Source organism: Hetaerina americana, unplaced genomic scaffold (assembly GCF_022747635.1).
Source record: "Hetaerina americana unplaced genomic scaffold, ioHetAmer1.1.p SCAF_19, whole genome shotgun sequence".
NCBI lineage: Eukaryota > Metazoa > Arthropoda > Insecta > Odonata > Calopterygidae > Hetaerina > Hetaerina americana.
In genome coordinates, this window is record NW_027286752.1 from 7,876,368 (window position 1) to 7,901,536 (window position 25,169).

General features: G+C 39.0%; 1 protein-coding gene across 1 annotated transcript; it reads left to right on the forward strand.

Annotated features, from left to right (window-relative positions):
• Positions 1–247: 247 nt before the first annotated feature.
• On the forward strand, positions 248–25,052 carry LOC139687295 (chondroitin proteoglycan 2-like). Its single transcript, XM_071584435.1, has 3 exons — positions 248–392; positions 23,635–23,999; positions 24,051–25,052. The coding sequence occupies exons 1-3, from the start codon at positions 248–250 to the stop codon at positions 25,050–25,052; spliced, it is 1,512 nt and encodes a 503-aa protein (XP_071440536.1).
• Positions 25,053–25,169: the final 117 nt, after the last annotated feature.

The window sequence follows — 25,169 nt, forward strand, 5'->3', positions numbered from 1 at the left end:
TGAGGAGAAAGGATGGGCATTTCTTCCCAGACCTAACCACAGAATCAGCCAAATAATCTCAAGAGTAATACACTTGTCTACTCTGGGAGAGAATAGTTATTAGATCGACAGCTAAGGTCATTAGCAATAGGTGAGCAATATGGTAGGGGTAGGATGTTCAGGAGATGGGGGAGAGATACTCTGGTGTTGGCATTATTCGACTCTAAATGAAAGGTGACATGGGTGGCACAGTTTAATATCTCATCCAATGGATGGAAAACTTGCCTGCCCTGTTGGCAGTGGGGTAACGTCCTTGCCTGCCAATCCAGATGCCAAAGGACAATTCCAGCAAAGGTGGATTTCCCCACCTAGGGCATGGGTATTTGTAAATGTCCTTAATGTAATGTTTATGGGTTAGGTGGAGAAAGACAATAAAATCTCAATTTTGCCTCAACAAATCATTGAATAAAGAAATAAACTCCACTTGGAGTGGTCTCAACCTTGCATGCAAAAAGAGATTTGAATAATGATGAGAAATTTGATTACTATGGAATTTGAACTTGGGTCCACGGGTTTGGAAGCCACTTCACTTGCCAGCACAACAATCTGATCCTCACTTTTTTAAATAGGGCATGATCTGAAGATATGGATGCTATGTTTTCCTGAAATTTGCCACATACTCAAATTTGTTATTGGAGTTTACAAGTCAACGAAAATAGCCAGTCTGACTACTTAAGCTCAGTATTTTTAACATCAAGGGCTGCAAGTACTTGGTTTTAATGAGGAATCAAATTTCTGTTTAAGTACAGCTGTGCCCAATGTACTTAAAGCCTGGTGGTACTGAAAATCCAAATTTCACTCAGTAAGTTGCCTCTTGAGTCCACCATGAATTCATATGGTTTCATGGAAAAAGCCCATTGCAATGATACTCTAAACTTAGAGGAAACTTTATAAGCTTCAATTTTTAAGTCATCAAATATGGATAATCAACTTGAATTAATATTATCAGATCATCATCTATGCAAGGCTTTCCTGTAAACTGGGGAATAAGTGGCATGTACTATAGAGGCAATGATAATCACTGGTTCATCAAGGAGTTTAAATTTAGCCTATTCTTTATTGACAAAGAGATAAAAATTTTAGGCTATCAGTTTTAATTATTTCAAGGTAATTTGTGTTATTTCTATGTAAGAATATTCAAAATATTTAAGTCTATGATGCTGTTATTAGTTTTAAATGATTTACAGCCTGATAATGTTCCTACTGATTTTTTATTATTAAAGTTGTAGTGATTTATTTAATTGATGTAATTCAATACCACTAATTACAATCTAACCCATATTTAGGTCCATGTTCTCAATTTTAGCCCATATTTCAACTGAAACAACTTTGATGTCACAATACATTCACCAGATGATGGTAATTGTCAAAACCTGTCTTGTTCTTTCAATTGATGCGCACGTAACTATGCCATCCACTTCCTTCGTGATTGCTAAACTTTTGATATCATCTCTTTTAAAATTGCTGAAAGAAGTGAAATTTTTGAGTGGCAGTGATAAAATTGGATGCATTTTCTCTCTAGCTATCAAATTGTTTCCCTATGCTAAGTTTTAAAAATTGTTAAGATTCTGGAGTGCAAATATTTTTCCAGTCTGTAAGAATGCAGCTTACCTCTCTAAGCTTCTACAGTTTGAAAAAGATTAGAAAATAGTCTTAATAAATCAATATACATTACTTGAAAGTGAGTCACAGTAGTCAGGGGGTAGAGCATTGGCCTACTGACCGGAGGGTGTGGGTTCGATTCCCAGGCAAGCCTCTCTGGGTACCCTTTGCTCCACCCAAGCTGTGTGATTTTTTGGGTACCAGATCCTCCTGGGAAACCATAACCAGTACAGTGAAAGGCACCAGCACACACTACCCTGATGTAAGAATTTCACTTGCCATTGAGCTTAGTGCTGGGTGAACTCTACCACCATCTACCAAACCGACCTTTCGGTTGATCACTGTGTTTATGGTTTTTTTATTACTTGAAAATATATATTTATTTTTCCATTCGTAAATTTATTTCTTGCTGAATATAAAATTCATCAACAGCATCTTTTATTACAAATTCATCCTTCTGGTTGTGATAGTAAGCTTGTCTTCTGTAATTGCATTACTGCATTACTAATTAAATTTTGCCTATCTGGTACCTCAAAGCCTGTGGAGAGATCTAAAACCCAGTTGCTAACGACACATGTGGAAAAATGTTCTTACTTGGCATGAAATAGTACGGAAAATATTAGAGAGACCATGATGCCTCTATACACTTATTTTAAAGACTGCAAATTAAGTAAACTATGTATTTCAATAAACTGTATTTGTACTTGCAAAACAAATACTATTTGTAATATTTGTGGATTTTTAATGGTATCTTAGGATACCAATCAGCACTTCAATTGTATGAATATTCAAGTAATGCTTGTGATACATCATTTTTCAATGAATATTTTTAATATCAATATAAGCAGTACAATTCAGGAGTAATTGGTATTGTCTTTTTATTAGCAAACCTTAAATTGTCTTCCTTTTCCTGTCTTCTTAAGATTTAGTGCCAGTTTCCTTACTTTAATGAGCAAACAAAGAAGCCAAGGCCCCTACCTGTAATTTCTCATTTATCCTTTTACTTGACAAATTTTTTTAAAAACACCAACGTATATGACCCACTAACCATGCTAAGTTCTTTTGACTATGGTCTTCTGTAATTTCACATTCTCCCCTATTTTTCAAATAACATAACTCTTACCAACCCAACTATCAATCGGTATCCATTGGCAGCAATGAACATTCAACACAAAGTCTTCCTATTTCTTGAGATGTCATTCAAATTAAGTCAATTGTCCAAAATACTTGATTTCTTAAGTCTAAATATTTGCTACTTTACAAAGTTCATTGCTGAAATCCCATTTTATTGATAGATTTTGTTTCTAGAATTTTTTCTCTTTTTCCAACATGTGAACATAAACAGGAAAATACGCAAAACTGCTTTCCTAATATCACTTAATTTATTATGCTGTGTTATTTATGAAACATGGATGCAATTCCTATGCTTTTCTTCATTTATTTTATTACTGCCAAGACAACTTGGAATTAGTGAATTGTAGAATTCAAAAAAAGAATAACTATTATCCTGTTTCAATGACCACGCTTCCATGGTGTAGAAACTATGCTCCATATCAAGGTTTTGACGAGCCTTTTCTTAATATTCTTACTCAATATCCCCGTCATCTCCTTGTTAAAACTTCTTGCCATAACGCAATTCTTCTCCTATATGCCTCTACTACTTAATACAATGAATAATGTCACTATAAAAATAATATATAAATCTTAATCTAAATAGAGCAGATGAAAAATGCTGCCAAATAATTTGTACTGAAAATTTGGTAAATATGAAAGAATTATTGGTACGACCTACGAGACAAGAATGTGAGCGATTTCTGTCATGGCATTGATTAGGTAACCAGATTCGCATGTGCCTCTCGTGGGTGGGCGGGCAGAATTGGATAGGCGCGAGGGGTGCAGGTGAGATGAACAAACGGATAGCAAGGCGACTCCTCATTCCCGTATCTACTGGCTGCAAGGCGACGGCGAGAAGGTAGATCGAACTGCCAGGCGCACAAAACCATGTCGCAGCGGACTCGTTTTGATTTCCGTTCAAATTTTTTACCAGCGACCTTCTAGCCGGCGAGGGATCATTCTGAGCAAACCTCGGGCTGGCGCGAGTAGAAATCTGACTGGTCCTAAAGGGAGCCATTCAAAACGCCGACGCGTCAATCGAACCCGAGGGAGTGAACTTCGTCTACTAGAGGACGACCTTAAGGGGGTAATTATTCAGATGAAAGGATCAAATTCATGCCGCAGTCTAAATGTCTTAGACTTAAAGGAATTGAAAAATACCCAAACTTGGAAACGTTTTGTCTCCCAGAGTAAATAAGTTACAAGACGCTTGTGCTCTGAATAATAATTGTAGGAAATTTTGATTAGTTTTGATCGCCTATATCATGTTCATTGTCCAAGATGTTGTGTTATTGGTCTTCTTGATGAAACTGTTCAGTAGTTATTGCTTTTAAGTCTTTCGGCGAAAATTTATCTCGTGGCCGTTTAATTATTATTGTTATATTATCTTTCTTCCCTCGCGCGTATGCCCTTTCTATAAAAAAAGAATTGAAATACTTTTTTGTTTGCACTTAAGATATACCTTGCATACCTATGAGTGTGCCCACCTCAAACAAGAGCATTTGCTTCAAATCAATGTCGCTAGAAAATATATGTTTACCACATATCTGTTTTTCATATGTCGTTCCATTAACAAATACTTGCCTCATTTTATTTTCGTGCCATTTCGTTTTCAGCTGCCTACGACATTCTTTCGTCACCCCCCCTCTTCAAAAATCCTTGAACTTAAGCTCTTAAGTATAATTCTTTCTACCGTGTTAAGGATATTCCATTAATCCCCCACCCATCTCTCTTCCCCCCAACTTACCCTAATCCCCTCTCACTCTTCAACACCCCCTCCTCATTTGCTTAAACCTCCCCCTTTTACTCCCCTCTCCTCCTCGCCCAATGTCCTGCGTCCGCCGAACCATTCCCTCCTCTACCTTTTTCTTCTCCTGGCTCATAACTTACTTTTACTCTTTATTTTAATTCTAATTTCCCAGAATAATCTATGCTAAAACTTTCTAAAAGTGGTTGCCTCAAATTATATCAATCAAATCCGTAACAATTTGGAATAAAATATGAAGCCTGAGCGTAAAAAACAATGCTTGAATTAGGTCTTGTACTCAAAGAAAAAAGATAGTAGGAAAGACAGAGTACTCACCAATAAACAATCGGAGTCGAGGGACAAAAACCACCAAATCCACTAAGATCCACAAAATAACTAGCCACAAAAAACAAAAACTATACAAACGATACGATATACGTTAATACTGCACTAAACTTCACTAAATCTAGTAGGCAAGCTCAGTTGGGTCAAACCGGCCTCAGAAGCGATCCCGTCCGCTCAGGTTGAGAGCCAGAAAGAGAATGTTTCCAGGCGTTCTTCCATCCACTCCATGATTTCCAATCTTCCGTAACTCCAAGGATATGCACACAATAGAGTAATGAGGGAAAACAAGAATTAAATTTTTTCGCCCTGAAAGGATCTTTTACTTTATTAACTTCCAGGTCAAGTCAAAAAGTTGTTTATTTTTCCAAGAAGTTGTACATAACAGATATAAACTATATGGTAATATGTAACATTTAACAAATATATAATATTGTACAACAATTCCAGGTGAAGTCTATGAACATTTATCGGTGGCCTTAAAGATTCGGATATGATGAAGAATGGAGAAAACAACTTAGAATACGATAAATGTTTATCATTCTCCAGGACAAGACCCATAGAGCATACAAAGAACATGAATAAACCATGATATTACTAATGTACTATAATTTTGAAAATAACAGTGATATAAATGTATGTTTCAATATTAAGGAAAACATTTTTTAATTAAATATAGTGCCATCTATATTTTAAAATTTGTACTAAACAAAGTTTCCTAAGACAGGTTGGAATGGATAATATTAGTTGCGTAGCTGCCACAATAAATGACTTAAGGAAAGAGGGTGGTTCAATGGGTGAGAAGTACAAGACTGCTTGTTCTGTTCTAGTTACCATAGAAATATTTCTCATTAATTTTGGAAATGATTCAATTAAGTAGGAAGATCCATTTTTGATAACAAAAGAAACGTTACAACAACATAGTACAGATGTGTAAAAGTACTTAATCGACCTAGTTTTTCATAACAGAGAATGAGGTGTCACTCATCTCTGCGAAGATTAAAAATGTAGAAAAAAATTAGAATGCGCTGGAGCTGAAGGATACGCTCTTATTGTTCCCCTTAAGGCCAAATTCCCTCCCATGGACTAACCCCTTGGCGTGGTGGAAGGGCTTGTGCGTTTCGATGATCCCTCGAGTTATGCTGCTTGTAGGTTCACCCATGCCAGGTACTTCGAAGGTTAGGAGCCAGACGAAAGGTAGTCCACGCAGCATCTGCTCCTCAGTGAGGCGGCTGCAATAGCGTCTGACCCCAGTGGGGCAGCCATTGAGTGATGGTGCCACGTTAAAAACACTATTGAGATAGGCAACGGGAAACCACCTCAATTATCATTCCCAAGATTGATATGATAGACATTAGAGATAATATGAGTCCTGGCAACTACGGGGCTCGGCCCAATCGACTGTGTGTCGTGCCCGGCAGCGGGGGAGGCAAGACTTCCGCGGTCGTGATCTCACGAAATCCTTGCAAAGCAATCAGCGTTCGGAACGGCCAAAAACTTCAACAGCCACCGATAACATTGAAAAAATTCGCCAAGAGGACTAGACAACCGACACATTAAGGTTAGAGATATAGCTGATGCTCTGGGCTTATCGAAAGAGCGCGTTTGTCATATATAGGCTGAATAATTGGACATTCGTGTGTGTGGTTCACTCTTTTTTAATAATAACGTATTCGTATGAAAAGTGAAGAGTCAGGCGTGATATTGTGGAGATGAACCACCTGAAGATGATACAGTGTATCGAAACCATGGTCGGCAATAAAGTTTTAACTGTGGAAAATTGCAACGAAGTTTTCATTATAACGTATTCGAATGAACATTTACAATGCCTGATTGGCGTGGTTTAAGCAAGGTGATTAAAATATTTTGCGTCCATTCACAACTGTTGAAATTTGGACCCGCTGCTACCCTACTGAGTCGAAAGAACAGCCAAAACTGCAAAGAGAGCGAAGCCTGCTCCAAAAGAGGTGAAGATGGTATCATTGACCGGAAGGGCATTTGCAAGTGTATTTTGGAATAGCGAAGGGTTTGCGTTTGGAGGCGAATAAAATTGTACTACTTAGTGCACTGTTCTGATTTCAAGGAAAACACGTTCTAGTTTAGGACATATTGCCCAGTAGTTTGTGAATTCCGATTGAAAAGTAGTCTAATACAATGAATAAATTATGTTAAAAGGTTAACAGTAAGATTAAATATAAGATTCGGTCAATAAAAACTGTAAAAAATCAACTTTTTAACTTAGCGTATTAACATTTAATGCATTACTTAAAGTCTACCCCTACTCTTTGACATTAATATATCACAGAGATTTGGAGATTTATTTGCTTTATACCCATGGAGACTTCAATGCCTGAAACATTAAACACCTGAGGTGATGGACTGACTAGGTGCTTCAACAAGATATGGTGGCTTTATTGTTTCAACTCATGTAGAGATCATTAGCAGAGATAGACTCCATGGGCTCAATGTCTAAAAATCATCTACTCTGCTTTTTGTTGACATGATTGAAAGTCAGTCATTGAAAAAATAATTGCGGTTATGTCATGGCAGTTGAGAAAAATAACTTTTAACACACAACAAATTATAATTTCAGGCTTCAATGCATTTTTTATTCAGGCACAAACAGTCTTGAAAGACCAATTCATAATACATATTTTTCTTTTTTAAATTGCACCAAGGTAAAGGTAGCCCTCAACGTCCTACATGTATGCCACAAAACTGTGAAAATTAGGTATTTTGAAAAACTACCTAAATACCAACCTACTTTCTGAACACTACCATGAATGATCGTGATATTCGCCTTAAGTAATCGGTGTAAATGATAGAAACTTGAACGTTTCAAGGGCACAAGACATAGTTCCTCGACAATTACCTCATTCTCTTGTTGTTTGCTCCATTGTTTTCTCAACTGCCAATGGAATTGAAGTACTGGCTCTAAAATATTCCAAAAGGCGTACTAACCTGCTCCAAACCTAACCAAAAGGCTAAAATTTGGCTAACCACAAGGCGTAAAATCTGCTACATTGGATTCCATAGCCCAGACGTCGTACTTATATGTAAACGCGGCGTCAATTAAAATTTTTCATACAATGAAATTCACGAGAGTAAATATAATGGTTTCGTAATAGACTAGTTTTAAAACAAATACTTGCGAAGCAGTATCACTTAAGACAGTCCAGATAGCATAGTCTTTCTCTAGGACAGTTTCTTTAGCACGATGACTTTATGGGATGTCCTTCTGACGTGGGACGTCTAAGTCTTAACCGAGTGTTTATTCTTGGAAAGTTCTTTAGGACAGGGGCGGCGAGCAGATTAAGAGAGGATGAGACTGGAGGTCAGAGTCTTAACATCCAGTCCCGAAACCGATAACCCTCGAACCCGAGAGCTTCCGACAAATTGTGAACACGGTGGAGCCCTATTCCACTTGGCTTATGCACTACCCGATCATGAATACTGCCCGCTACATGACTAATTCTACTGTTCAGCATTTCAAAGGGATTATGTCCGACCATGTTCATTACGTATGAGCCATAGTGTTTGGTCGGACCAGTCAGGTGGTCGGTCGGGCTTGGCGGGTGGAGTGGAGGGGGGGTGGGGTTGATTTCCCGATTGACTGTCGGGCCTGAGCTTTACGAGTCCGTCGATGTTTCATGCAGAGAGATAGCTTTGCGAGACATTGAAGTAAAGCAGATTTTTTAAGCACGTACGGAAGTACTCAATTTTTTCCTATGGTTACTCAACAAGGAATTTCCTGCTTTAAAGATTGTCATCTACAATTATTTCTCGCGTGATTCCTTACTTCAATTGTGAGAAAATACTTCAAAACATACTAAATGTTATTAATTCCGAATGCCATCGTTCAAAAATCAACAGTTAACCTAATGGCCGAAAACCTAACGCACTCCCTCATACACCCTCGAGGAAGCTTGAGGGAAATGACGTATACGAGTATGTATGTATGTTTGATTTATATGAACTCCGGTAAGCTTTTTCGTCCGTTCCTTTAAAAAATACAGCAAACGTCGCGAATATTTATGTATTTCTAAGCTAGGAACAGAATTTTTAGATTCCGCAGGGAAAAAAGATTTTGATAAAGATGGCTGACAAATTTGCAAGTATTTAATACTATTTGAACAAGTCAATAGAGGATCGTTTATCGAGTGCGTTTCGTAAAGAAAACAATTTTCTTAAACTATTTTAAGGGAGGGAATGCGCGGCCTTTGAGGTTAACAACGGTAAAGATCTCAGCCCCATTTAGACGGGAGTAAAGTACGGAGTACGGCCGACAGACTAATTTTTCCTTTGTCGACGTCTGGCACTCGGCCACTTAAACTGCGTCGCGTCGAGTTTGGACAAGACGGGATTTCGACGGCATCGGGTTCACAATCAGTTGGGTCCTTCACTGTCGAGTGCACTCGGTTAGCGAGCCGGGCTACCTTTTGCTATCAGGCTGGGTAATACGAGCTCGTAGATCTCTGAGTCTTGAGGAACTGCCGCTGAAACATAGCTATAAGTGCGGATACTTTTTTAGCAGCGATTAAAAAGAGAATGCAGCTTATAAATACTGTCTTGTAACACGATATCACTCTGAAAAGTTAATAGAATCCTAAAATCCGTACTTATCAGTTCCAATTAATGCAAAATGAAGAAAATTATGGTGCACGACTACGGGGTAGATCTTAATATTCAATCAACAAAACCAATCGTATTACTTCAAGTGCAGACTATTACAAGGCTATGAAAGCATTAGAAAAGGCTATTAATAGTATGAATTGGGAAAACCAATGAATGCAATGCAAAAAATAGGAATAGATTGGAGGGACCGGAGGCTACTCCGCAACCTGTACATGTCTCAGACCGCTCAGGTGCGAGTGGGGACAAAGTCCGGATGGGCAGTGTTAGGAAGAGGTGTAAAGTAGAGGTGTTCATTATCACCGGTGCTGTACAATGTGCATGTGGAGGAAATGATTAAAGAGGCATGGGAAGAACTGGAGGTAGGAATGAAAATCGGTGGGGAATTCTTAAAATCAGTTAGGTTCGCTGATGGCCAACCTCTCTAGTCTGCCAGTTAGCCAAAGGGTTACAAGCATTGCTGAGTGAATTGGACTCATGAAAATCAATATAAATAAAGCAAAGGTTATGCGATTTTCCAGAAAGATACAGACTAAGCTTAACATTAAAATTGGAGGATAAAAACTAGAGCAGATAGAACATTTTACGCATCTTGAAAGTGTTTTGGACTGAAATGGTCAAAGTAGTCGGGACGTAAGGAGAAGAATTGCATCAGGCAAAGAAGCTTTCCAAGGAGGAGGGAATTGACAACAGGGGCGTTGAGTAGGGATACTCGTTAAAACTTGTTACAACTTTTATATGGATTGTAGTTATGTACGGCACGGAAACATGGTCACTGAAGCAGGATGATATACATGTACATAGATTGGAGGCTTTAAAATATGGGTGTGGAGAAGGATGGAGAAGGTGAAATGGACCGAAAGTAAATCAAATGAGGAAGTACTTGGTACGGTAGGCGAAGAGATCGGTTTATTGAGAGAAATCCTGAAGAGGCAGGAAAAATGGATGAAGGACGTATTGATCGGCAGTGGGACGTTGAAGACTGTCATAGAGAGGAGAATATTTGGAAAACGAGGATGGGGCAAGAATAGGAAGGGGATGTAGGACGGGATGAAGTGAAGAAGGAAGTATACAGAGATGAAGAAAGGCTTCTTGTAGCGTAGGATATTGGGTTGTGTTATGCCTGGAGGAATAAAATATTTATTTAGTAGTTTTGTCAATCCAAAACCTACCTTAACTGGTAGTTCATCTAATAATATTAATCATTAGATTACTTAATTTAGACACTTAATTTTGTTAAAAGGCAAGAAGAAAATGAATGGTAAAAAGATCAGCCGTTGTGTGTATACATGAGGTGCAACAAAATGTATTCAATATTCTTTTTATGCATTATCTATAGCCTCCATTCAAAAAATATTCATTTTGCTTGAAAATCATTCAAAAAACTTCACTAGGAGCGCTTTCCTTGATATAAAACACCACCGCCATCGTAACATCTACTTTCCGGGGGTTTCCCGAGGTTCCTTAAACAAATTCAGAAACTAAAGCCACTTTTCTTGTGTAGTGAAATCCTTGGGCAAACGTTATAACCCGTAAATGAACAAATATTCTATGGTTAGCAGCACAAATTTGGTCCCTCATGGCATTATGAATGGGCCTATTCATTTAACTTAAAAGTAAACAATATTCTCGAGATCGAAGCTTTATCTTCCATTACTTGCGTTTAATGTACATATATTTATGTTGTGCAACGCACTCAAATAATTCATTTTTATTTTTCCATTCAGGGAGGTACCCTATTAGAGTACCATACATTTTAATGTAGTTTTATCGAATTATTTACATGTAACAATATCGATACGCTCTTGAATAAACAACTTTAAGATTCGGAATTTGGACGCATTGTAACTTATAAAGAAGTTACCGAAAATAACTACACATACTTGGACAATTTCAGAGAAAATACACAAGAAATAAATTATTAGACTTCTGGCCAAATATATGAAGTCCAGTTGGGACAGATTAATACTCGTAAATGTTCGCCGAAGGATGCTGAATTCCTCCCTCCCAAGAAAACTCTGAATAATTAAAAACAAGGTATTGTAAACATACAGCCCTCGAAATTTCTATCTTATATGATCCTGGAAAATCATTGCAAATGAGCCCTAGAAATAGGGAACATGGCGAATTTACCTTATCGTCACTTCGACATTGAGGCAAAAACGGCCGATTTGCCAACCGATATCCACCTATTTGGTGTGACTTGTGACCATTGATCCGGCATAATCAACAAGAATCGGAATCCTTCATTATTTGTTTTTTTTTCATTTTATATGGCAAATGCAACAGAATCGGTTGAACTGGGAATAAAAACTAGTCGGAATGACTGACCGGATTAACGCTAGAATCTTTGTCTGCCCGCATGTTACCTTAAAATGACGCCTGTAAGGAGGACCATTCTGTGCTTCATATGGGTAGCAATGGGTTGCAGCCAATTCCTCAACTGGGTAGCAGAAATGGTAGGGTTAGGGTTGCCGACGACATTCTTTTACACGTATGATCAAATCAAGTCACATTTTCATCTTTGAATTTCAGATGACACTGCTACTCGTAATACTAAATGCTCGATGAAAAAATTAGCGATACTATTATTTTTTTCAAACCCACCCTAGGAATCAACCCGAAATTGATAGGCGAGGATGGAGGTCGCTAATACTCCGTGTGAAGCATCAGGGTGAAAGGGCGTTCCTTTCCCTGTGCTGCCTGTGGTTTCCCTGGAAGATCTGGTAGCCGATAAGACACACAGCTTAGGTGAAACCGAGGGTGCCCAGAGGCGTCACCAGGAAACGAATCCGAATCCTCCGGTCAGCAACCCAGCGCTCCACCCACTGGACTACTACATCCTTTGCAAACAATAAATACACAAATGTTATATTTTCCCCTGGGATTTCGCAAATAAACTTGAAAAATGAGCAAATGTTGCTTCGTGCTGAGAAATATCCAGCTTGCGAGAGGTGGAAATCGCTCGTCTAAAACAAAATAATTTTGACAGCGTGGTCCGGACCTTCGGGCATCTGTTTAATGGGCCTAGCTCACCACCACTTCGCAACTCCCTCTCTCCCCGCATTCATTAGCTTAAATTTGATCCACAGGTTAAACCTTCTTTTCTATGCTTAAAATATAATGGCGATAATAATAATTTCCTTCAGTAGTTCCTTTTCTAGCGCTAGTGAGACGGGCAATGACACATAATTGAAGCGTAACAGGCAACCAAAATACCAAAACCCAGAATGGATGTCACGATGTAAAACCGTTAAATATTCCTATTCCAGCGGTACAGTAAGCGTAATTCATTTATACTCTCTGTGGCGAGTCTCTCCTTCGAACAATAGAAGTGCGAATGGTAGGCTGTTAGAAGACGGATGCATGCCAATGGCGTTTCGGGCCCGCACGACCCCCCCCCCCCAAATAAGTTAAGGGGCTAATATTCAACAAAATTTCGAAAATGGATTTCGACCGGAATTTTATGACTAGAGCATCTTTCGCCATGAGCGCTAAACAGGGATCACTTTAGTGGCATTTTGGCTATGTTTCTCAAAATATAAGCAATGTAATTAATACAAACTTAATTTAACCAAACCTCATAGTATATAATGAGTTATATATATCACACAATTTATTAACATTCCTAATCTCATTTAAATATTTTATTTATTAACTTAAGCATTACTGGGAAACAAATGCAAATATAATTCGTTTGAAAATTAAAAAAAATACTTCTAATAATTTTTATTCGTCATTTTTAAAAATGAAATTTTAAGAAGCATATTGCATTCATTCTCCAATCAGACAATCGCGATCTTTGATTTGTAACAAAAATAATTGGTATGGAAGTATTTCTTTCATTTTCTAAACACGTGGGTCTAATTGTTTATCACTGTGTCTGTAAGCGTCTTCAAGTTGTGAGTGAGAGAATGCGTTGCTTCATATGACGGATTGCCTTCCTTAGAGGAGTAAATATTTTGTCTGCGTGCATAGGACTAGGCTTTGATATCGAAATTGATATTATCAGTCAATTCACACTTCAAATCAGATTCTGATTTAATTTCATAACTCTCTGTTAGGGCATCCTCCATTTCTTTTCTTGGAACTTTTCTAAATGTTCTTTTAAACAGTTTTTCCATTATAACTTCACCAATTCTTACAAATAGGCAAAAGATTCAATCTCTTCCATCTCACATAGGCAACTAACGTTGTTCAAGTACTTTGTGAAAGACACAGGATATCTATTTCTATGTTTAAACAATTCAAGTTTTATTTCCTTTAAAAGTAATTGGCCCATTGAAGAATTCTGTTTTTCCAAATTACTGACCAGGAACTTAAAAATTCCTTCACTTGTGAGAATATTAGGTTCCCTATTGCTTAAGGCTTCAACTACTAATGTTACAGGTTGTAAACAATTCAGCATGCCTCTCAATACTTCATAATACTCTTCTTTCCATAAGTGATCGAGTTTCAACTCTCTTAAAACAGTCTTAATCGGATGTATGACCTATAAAAATCTCTCTATCATTCTCTCCAGTGTGTTCCATCGTGTTTTACAGCCCAAAATAACTTCTAGTTCCTTATTTTCACTCCTTGTTATGCTTGCTACAAATTTCTTGATATCCCGACCAACTTTTCCCGGGATTCGGGAACGGGAAAACGAAAACAAATCTCAAGGACAGCGGGAAGAAATTCCCGCCCGGAAACACTTCTTCCGTCTCACCTTGCACAGCCCCCAATCTACCATCTTTATTTCTTTCCAACTTTTGGGTTATATTTTCTAATTTCACCATCCACGATATTGTCCTAACATTCCTAGTTCCCAGTCAAACTGGCTGGTTTTGCCCTCTTCTTTGTCTTCTGCTCCGCTGCTGTCGATTTCAATTTGTGAGGATTTTGTATGATGATGACCGCAGAAGTGGACACGAGGCACGGTCCAGCGGGCCGAGTCCCCATAGTTGAAAGGATTCGCACTTACTACAGATTTGCCCGTTTTTGTTTCATGGGATAATTAATTGAAGTTTTTTTCCTTAGCCTTCCTTAATAATGTTTTGACGTAACACCTTTATACAAATGGACGCCTCAACGGGACCTTTACAGCCTCCTCAGCCTGAAGAGCAGACACTGCGTGGACTAACATTCCTCTGGCCCCCTACCCTTCAACCTATCCAGCATGGGTGACCCTACTAAGAGCAAATACCATTGCTTTCATCAGCATAGCTTTATCAGAAGTCAGCCACCAGAAGCCAGCACAAACCTTTCCACCACGTCGAGATTGCAGACCATGGGGAGGGTATGCGATATGACCATTCGTTTCTAATAAACTGCAGTTTGTTGCGTAATTAACATGAAAGACAAATTGAGGTAACTTGATTTTCGGTTTTTACTTCGGGAACCATAAAAAATCACGAATTTTTCAGCAAATCCTTGTTTGTGTGAATTAGCTTTTTCGATTGGGTGCCGGAAAACGTGATGGACACAAAATCAAGATTGGGTCATTAAAAAAAATTATAATCTTGACGAACTTCTTTGGCAAATAACTTACTATTCCACCTTTGTAATCAACACTCATCCAGTGAATCGACGACGGCTGGCTCTCCCGGTGAGTGACTGCCGGTGTGTGCGAGTGATTACTTAAAATTGCACTCGAGATTAAGTGACTATCTCTGCATTGGGCAGTTATCACCGCACACGTATTCTCTGGCTTTTATTACGATTTATTATGCTGCAATATGCTTATCTGACTCAGAATCATGTTATTACATATAGCTAGGTAGCAGTAAAGCACGCATCATATTTCAACGAACTTAGAATTCAATTTCATACGTAAATTTCATAAAATCCAGTCGATAAAAGTGAAGAGGAAGGAAAAATAATTTGTATTATTATTTATATATATACACTCATTCACATAGAAATAGATATAAGGAAAAGAGATAGGAACACACATAAAGGTTCCTATCCCTTTTCCTTATATATATTTCTATGTGAATGAGTATTTGTTCGCCGTTTAGCGGGATTTCGTATTTGAATGTGTGTTTGTGTGTATACGAGTATATATAATATCATACAGAGTCCAACGGTTACGATTGGTTTTCAATGGGTAACGACGCACTACACAAATTTAAGAATTAATGATATTGTGATTCAAAAATCGAAACGACTACGTTTCACTTTTATTCATAAGTTACTTCAAATGTAAACGTTTGATTTGAAAAATATGGAACTAATAACAGATTCAAAATTGAATCATACAGTTGATTTGAAATTAATAATACTGGAATCTATGTTTAACATACACAAAATGAGCCGCAGCCTTTTCACTTTGACTAGCCAAAGTAAGCTTATTGATGACAATATCTAAATACTTTGGTGTTATTACTACCAGAATATATTTCACTTGCCACAGATAAACTGTCAACTGAATATTTACTATTTATCAACCGTCAATTGATCTTACTATTAATTCAATTCTCATCCACTCCATTAGTTTTTTATTTCAGGCAAAATTAGTTATTAATATTAAAAATAAATAACCGTACGAGTATGTCGTATTACTTCAGTATTACTACTGTCGTATGTCAGATACTACAAGTAACAGAGTATCAATTCAAGCAAGTTTTATTAAACCTGCTGAATGTAAACTTTAAGCTCACGCATTATTTAAAATATACTGGTTTTCATTGACACCACAAATTTCGGGGTCATAGCCCCCTTTAATTAGGGCAAACTGATCGACAAAGGAAACTGCAGAAAAGAAGAAATGAATGCATAACTTATCAACTTGTGCGCCAGAGATCCCAGAATATTAAGACACGGCATCTTATCTCCATCGAACGCTGATTTGCTAGCGTCTTTCTTATCTAGCACTGAAGTTGATGATGAAAATTGAGGAAAGACGTATGAACTAACGTTACAGGTTGGAAAATAACTTCTTTTCCCCTAAGAGGTGGGTGCAGACCAAGAGCGGGTGCGAATAGATAAGAAATGGAAGATAACTTTCATTGTCTTCCAGCAGTGGGTGAGACGAACATTAAGAATGATTCTGGAGGGTGGGGGATTATACGACTAATATATATATATATAACCGAGATATGCAGTTAATGTCTCATTTGAGAGAATCCATCACGGTAGAAGCTCACACACTCCATCACACTATTGCCGTGGCTGTTCGGCACACATTTCGGGAGAAAGAGCAGAAATGAAAGGTGGGTGGTCTCATCAACAGCGCCATCTTCCCGGGATACCTCACAGTCAAGATTTTGTTTAATGTCCTCGAAAGTGAAGCGAAGGCCGAATTCGTAACAGCATACATTGAGTAGCACAAGAATGGCTTGCTTATCCAAACTCAAACGCATAGACCACATAGGGAGTATCTTCAAGAAAACGGTGTCGTTCTATTGTGACGCAAAAGACAGTTTCACCATTACCTTTCCAGCTCTTAAGAGTGTATTGGTAGTCAGTGCTAATAAATGAAATTCATTTTTGGTATATTTTCACAAATTTCAAGGCATGGTTTACAGTCAAAATATTGATCTTGATATAAGATATTGTTATTCTAAGTTCGGATTTTCAAAAAATGTCAGAAATGATTTGAAAATATTCTTCTACGCTACTGATTTTTAAATCCTGATATTTTATGGCCTTCGCCCCCACAGTAAGCAGCCCAAAGGCTGGTTTGAAAGGCGATAGCATCATTATATATTTATCACTTTTCCAATTCATTGTTTCCATCCTCCTCCTATCCCACTTCTTAAAACCTTCCATCAGTTCATTTTTATCAGAAGAGCTCCATCGCCATACTCTTATGGGCACGAAAATAACTTCATCAAGTTGGCAACTTTCGAAGAAAAATTAATTGGAAAATAGCGAAGTCATCTCACTTAGTCAAATGTGTTTATCTGGGAAACTCGCTGTTTTATTGTTGTTTTTTATTGTTGGACACTGGCGTCAATTGAGCGGAAATTCACTTAAAAGTTGCCCGTTCCCCAGATATTTTTCTGTAGTTTTCTTTCAAACCCCCATTTTTTCACCTAAGTTCACATACAGGTATCTACCTACGAAGGCTGTCAAGAAAGTAACTTACGTTTAAGCCTAGCGTGGCGGCGGGAAGGGCTAGAGGCACCATTTTGGTATATTAACGTCCCTGCATCAATACACATTCTTCTGTGGTACTATGCAGGCTGTGGTCCTTCCACTTTACTCGCTGCGAACTGTTAAATGTGCGCTGCAAAAGGAAATCTCGCGAGTTGTCAGCAAGCGCAGTCCAGAAAGTAACTTACGTTTTGAAATAAAATATGAACCTAGGGACAAGATCAAGTTTTATTATATATAATTGAAAGGCATATTCTTAAACTATTTATCTACATAGTTGTCATTCAAACTGAGGCATTTATATCATAACGATACACAAGCTTTTCAATTCCGTCCTTGAAGAAATATGCCGCCTTACATTTTAATCACTTGTTTATACCAGGATGCAATTCTGCGTCACTGTAGAAGCGCTGTATTGAAAGTCTCGTCCAGTGAGAGATCCGTATTCGTGAATCGGTGATTTCCACTTTTTTCGTCCATTTTCACCGTCACTTCATGTGTCACAAAGCTAGGCCGACCGCTGCGCTCCTCGCCGTGAACATTGGTGCGGCCATTTTTAAACCTAATGCACCACTGCCTCACTCCACCTTCACACATTACTTGGTCTCCATAAACTTCAGGAAGTTACCTATGAATTTCACTTGGTTGTGGTTTTTTGCCTGTGAAAACCTAATCACAGAACTCGCAGGAATATTTCTGTTTCAGCGCACATTTTAACAGTTTGCATTGAGCAAAGTAGAAGAACCAGTGTTTACACTACCACACCTGGATGCGTGCTTAGTGCAGGGATGTTTAGACACCAAAATGGATTAACTATCCCTACCACCGCCACGCTAAGCCGAAACGAAATTTACTTTATGGTCAAAATTCGTTTTTGGGAATACTAAAATACTCGATATTATACTTCATTCGAAGTACCTTCACTCTAAATTGAGAAAGAAGCCTCAAGACTTTTCATCCTATGTTGTCGGATTCTCCGGACGGAATTTCATCAAATGCAGACACCCAGAGGATCCTCATAATACTGAGATTTCCCCCCTTGAGCCACTCTTGGGCTGTTTCCCAATTAGGAGAGATCATGTCTTCGCAACAAAAATCCTTTATTTCATCCCCAACTAAGAGCGAATGGATTACATTAAGATGAATGTATGGGTGTGCCTGCGAGGAAGACCTCCAGGATTTTTTTAAAGATAAAATAAAGCCAATAAAAAGCAGTTGAGGGTAATTTAAGTATCCATATTCTAAAAACAAGAGGATAGTTAAAGGCTTTTGATTTAAAAAAACCGTAACTAGAGGACGTCCATACTGATGTATCCGCATCACGCGCATATCCGCTAAGTAATTTCTGATCTTTAGCGAAGATATTTCCTCCATTCATTCAAGAGCCAGTCAGTACGGCGCACGTAAAAACCGGACCAAAGCAAACGGAGCCAACGGTTTTCTTTTCTACATCTACATCTACTTAATACCCCGCAAGCCGCCGCAAGGGCGTGTGGCGGGGGGTGTTAGGACACCACCCGTAATTTAGAAAAGAAAAAGAAAAAAAACCGCATGCAATAACCACAAAATCATATATCCACAAAAAAAAAAGCATGGCATACATTCATGTAAGAACACTTACACCCCACACACATGCAAACACTCAATCTACATCTTGCATACACATGCACCTGAAAGTATACCTAACAGCTTTGCAGTGTTTAACTTTGCTCCGACTTGTAAATTCAATTTTTTCAATATTTCTAAAGTTACTTCGGTTTCTTACTATTATGATTTCTGATTGTTCGGGGAAAGAATGAGTATTTGTACCTATCTGTCCTAGAATCTATCTCCCTTAGTTTATCTTTGTGGTCTGATCTACCTAAGTGAATTACCTTTTAGTGAATACGACACGATTTTCCTTTTATTTAGGGGGAATCCAGAAAAAACTAGATGCCTTGCTTGCCTAACTCTGTTCCCGGGCCCCCGTGAAACCGATTGTGTGGCAGGAAATTAAAGATAGTTCGACGCTAACTACCAACTCGGGAGGAAAAAGCCTGCGTGACGTCACAGTCAACAAACAGCGAATCAGGTAGAGCCACGTTTTCTCTCCGCTTACTTTTTTTTGCCGCGAAACGAACACTACCCTCCATCACAACGCCGCGTTGAGCTGTACATTTCTGGTGACCACTCGTGATTTCAAAGATGGAGCCACACGAAGTTGTAACAGAAATAACGTCAATTCATGCTATTTACAATCATGCACAACAGTAAGCTGCCTAGCCCTCAGCAAGGGGAATCGGCGATCCGCTTCGCCCGATCTATGCTCACCCGGATCTCCCAGTAGGTTTTCAGTCTGTAGCACACAAGATTAGAAGGGCAAAATCGCTTGCGGGTCGGTATGTCTTCCTCCCTCAAGCAAACACACACGAAGTTTCGACCGAAAAGCACTCCGTGGTGCAGAATTCTGCTCTTCGTGACATCATGTCACGCGGTCGTTACGCCCGCGTTTCCGAGATGCACGAGGACGGAAAGCTGGAAACCCTGGACGTCCTTCTGCCTAGAATATCTGGGAAATTCTTCAGAAAAGCGGCAGAAGCGGAAGTAAAACTGATTCGCCGGGTTGGCGACATAAGGGTCTGGCCATGGGACCGCTACAAGCGCCCCATAGCATCCCAAGACGAGCAAGACACCCTTCCGGCAAAGAAGAAGCCAAGGCTGCTCTGAGCGGGAATAAATCAAACGACTGACAACGCAGAAGAATTCTTCCCGCCTTAGTAGCCTTGGAGGCTGGAAAGGCGCGGTGTAAGGGCTACGCAAGAGCCCTTGCAAGCAACTGCTCTCTCAAAAGCACTCCCAAGGATGACTACCATTACGCGTGAACAGCGGGAGGGGAAACTATTGGGGTTGAGACGATGCATGAGTTGTGCCGTGCGAGATGGGGTCTCTCCCTGCATGGGAACGAGTGACAACCGTCCGAATGAGCACGTGAGTCATTCTTCGTCAGCATAATTCAAATGCTACGCTTCATTCATTCATTTTCATTCAAGGTTGAAATGACGATTGCATTAGTTCCGTCGATTCAGACGTGTCCTGTGTAATCGCCTCGACAGGGATCAAGATGTTCTGAAGAGATCGCACCTTAAAATTTTAGTTCTTGGTCCCCTTATGCTCCGAGAAAAAATAGTGTGAGTAATTGTGTCATGGCAGAATAGAATGCCTTCCTTTTTCGAAATTCTTCCATGGTGGCATTATAGCATTTAAAATCCCGGCGAAGGATGAGTCACATACATAAGTTTGATATTCATTTTGAATTAATCGGCTGCTACAAAGTCGTCCAAGGTATAGTAGAAAGACATTTGCAAATTGATTCAGTTCACACATCGGCAGTTACGGAGACTGAATTGCGCATCGTTTAATGATGACGAAAGATTAGGACCTGGGATGGCTCGAGCAGTGTGATGATCGTATTTGTACGTAACTGGGGTAACTCGAGGTATTGGACATTCATTGGCCTCGCCAAGTTTAGTATAAAACGGTCCGACCGGCATATTTTAGAAGCCTTACTCTCGTAACAATATAATGCTTGAAGGCTGTGGCGTCATGGAAGTCGTCCACCATAAAAATAATCACCAGGCTTAACTGTAAAGCACTAATGAAATAGATAGGAGGGGACGAGATAACGTAGGTATGTCGAAAGTTTTTATCATTGAAATTGTGCACACGATATAATCGGCATAAAATTTATAAGTCAAATCTTTTCCCCCTAACCAAAGGAAAAGATAAGTGAATAAATTCTGGAGTAAATATCGCGATCAGACGTCCAACTGAAACGCTGTGCAAGTTTCGAGAAAGAAGTGTTATGTGGATGATGGAGAGAAAACTAAGAACTTTTAAGAAGTGGCTTTCCTATGAAAAGAAAGTTAAGAGTAGGCAGTATGAACCAATGGAAAATCCCCTCTAATACGAGCCTGGGATGATGAATTAGATATTCGTATCGGCGAAATTTCAGTTGAGAGCCCTGGAGTTCGCCAAAGTTTTTCCGAATTCCATGGCATGTGCATATATTTTGAGTGTAAATTACCTCCATTCTTGAAGCAATAAGCTCTCTAAAAATATTTTTAATGCAATATAAACATTCCAATGCTGTCGTAATGTAGATAAAGAAGGACTCCATCATTTATTACGATCTGGTTAACTGGCTTATAGCTTTGAGAAACTACCCCAGACAATCTTCATTCAATGCTAACTATAAAAAATCTCCATTTGATGCAATGGATCAAAATTGCCACGACAATTAATAAACTTATGTGGTAGTGTCTTTAAGTAGTGCACCGATTACCAAAAAAAACTCTATAGGGCATCATTCTTGGATTGAAATCAGTACCTCTGACCAACTGCCAACTACAATAATAAGCTTAACATTACAAACGACCCATGTGTTAAAATAGGAAAGATAATTAATGACACTTTCAAATACCTTTTGATTTAGGAATCTTTAGTTAACAAAAAATTAGGATTTATTATGAGGGTACTGGGTAAATGTGATGAAAAGGTCAAAGAAAAACGTTATCTTTTGCTGGTTAGGCCTCATTTAGAATATTCTGCTAATATATGGGATCCTCAGTAAGTTGGATTGATTACAGAATTGGATCGCATTCAGCATAGAGGAGCTTGATTTGTGAAACATTGTTATGATATACTTAGTGGCATATCCAACATACTAGTGGAACTAGGCAGGGAACCACTCACGGAGAAAAGGTTAAATTACAGATTAAACATCTTGCATAAATTGGAAGGATGTCTCTATTGCAATAATGTGGAAAATGTATTATCACCCCCATCATACCATGGTAGGTGAGATCATGTAAGTAAAATTAGAGAGATTAGGTGTGCAACAGATAGATTTAAGATGTCATTTTTTCCATGAACTATAAGGGATCAGAATGACATTGTCCAACCACGTCAGGGGTAAAAATATTCTGGCCACAATTAACCTCGTGTGTATTTATCCCCTACCAAACTCCATAGCAGTGGCTTGCAGGGTAACATGTATGAATGAATGCATTACAGTTTTGACTAGCCGTTTCTTAACATCCTTACTCAAAGTCTTTGCCACAAGTTCCCTCCTCCTTGCGAAAGCTCCTTTGCCTAACATCATTTTTCTTCTTACGTCAAATACTAATTTGACCATTGTAGACCAAAGACTTCAGAGATTGGTAAATTGTTCCACATGCTTTAGATTATGAACTCCTATTTTAATATTTAACTTAGCCTTCTTCTTTCTCGAAAACCACATAACTTTTGTTTTGTTTACATTTATTTTCATCCGATACTTATCACAATGGTATTCCAATTCTCTCAGCAGTGTTTGCATACCCTTAGCTAACTGACAAACTAATCTTGGTCATCAGAAACCCTAACTGATTTTATGAAGTTTCCAACAACTTTTATTCCTATTTCCAGTTCTTCTCAATGCCTCATTAAACATTTCCTCCAACTATACGTAATAAGCCCAGTTGAATGCTCAGGTAACAGACACCCCTCTCTCATATCTCTCTTCATAACTCTGCCCGGCCAGACTCTCCATCCTCCACTCGCACCTGAAGTCTCAGACATGTATAGGCTGAGAATAAATTACCAACTCCTCCAATCTACTCCTATTCTCAGAAATAGATTCATTAATGCTAACCAATTCACTCTATAAAAAGCCTTCTTGAAATCTACAAAACATACAAAAACATTCTGATTGTATTCCAAGTTCCTCTCTATTAATTACTTCATTACTGCCATGTCATCACACCGTGTCCGGGGTTCCCGAACCAAAACTGATCATTCCTTGAGTAATCATTTTCCCTGCTCTCCATCATCTCCATCAATCTAATGATAACATCTAATGTCAAAATCTAGGTCATGTTTTAATTAGTTAAGTTAGGGTGGAATTACAAAGTTACACCTTTCATTTTAATACTTGATAAATATATTTTCAAAAGGACTAATTTATCCCAAACTGTTAGAGCATTAACTATCACCACAGCCATATTTAAGGAAGTTAAATACTTGAATTTCTAAAATGAGTCATTGATCTTGTTTCATTGCAGGCCATATCACAACAGCGTGCCTGGGACTAATTACTCTAGTATTGATCAGAGAGTCATTTGGGGCTACAATCCAAAAAGAACACAATGGGCCACTCTTTAAGACACTGCAGGAAATTGTGAAAGGGCTGGAAAAGAGAGATTGTGATGACTATGAGCCAAAGGAATGTCCAGACAAAGATGGTGAATTCCCTGTATTTCTCCCTGACGACAAAGACTGCACCCGATTCTATGAATGTAGCAATGGGGCCCCCATTTTGAAGGATTGCTCCGTAGGCCTCCACTTCGACAGGTGGAATCATATCTGTGACCTGCCATCAGTTGCTGGCTGTGATGACTGCACCTTCAGCAATGAGCAACATCGCAGGGTGCAGAAATTTGTGAAGGGACTGATCAGAAGAGATTGTGATGACTATGAGCCAAAGGAATGTCCAGAAAAAGATGGTGAATTCCCTGTATTTCTCCCTGACGATAAAGACTGCACCCGATTCTACGAATGTAGCAATGGGGCCCCCATTTTGAAGGATTGCTCCGTAGGCCTCCACTTTGACAGATGGAATCATATCTGTGACCTGCCATCAGTTGCTGGCTGTGATGACTGCACAATGAGGCTTGGCAGTGAAGAAGGAGCCTTGAATCGCAATGAAAAGTATCCGGAGTGCCCGGAGGAGAAGGGGGAAGTCCTCCCAGTGTTGCTGCCCCATGAGGATGACTGCATGTCCTTCTATGTCTGCCACTTGGGTAAGCCAATTCTTCAACACTGCCCTGTGGGTTTCCACTTCCATAAGGAAATGGGTGAGTGTGACCTTCCCGAGGAGGCGGAGTGTGAAGAATCCATTGATGAGAGCTTTGTAGAGTATAATACAATTGGTATTAGTGACAAGTGCTTTGGTGCTGACTGTCCTTTGGAATTAGAAGTAAAATGCCCTGACAAAACTGGAGATGATGTTGTCCAGTTACCCAATCCAAAGGATTGCTCAACGTTTTACAAATGCGATCGAGGGATCCCTGTTCTAATTCAGTGTCCAAAAGGACTTAATTACAACAATGAATTGAGGGTGTGTGACTACCCATGGAATGCCAACTGTGTCCCCTGGGATGGAGGAGATGGCGACAGCAGCAGCGGAGAGGATAGTGGGAGTAATGAAAGTGGTTCCAATTCTGACAGCAATGCTAGCAGTGGCGAGGTTGACGATTGCCCATCAGAATCTGATTTAAAATGTCCATCTGATTTACCAAGTGATATGTTTCTGTTGCCAAACCCTAAGGACTGCCTTACTTATTATGCTTGTGATCATGGTATCCTAACTTTGATGAGATGCCCAGAAGGACTCCATTACAATCGTGAATTGAAAGTATGTGACTACCCGTGGAATGCTGATTGTGTTCCCTGCAATGAGGGAGGTGGTGAGGTTGAATAAGAAGGAAAATAATACAATGGTAAAATGACTGAAAAGGAGGCAACAGCCATGCTGCAGTCGAAAGAGAAATCATTTTTGTTAAATTTTCCTACACAGTATATCTGAAATTATCATTTG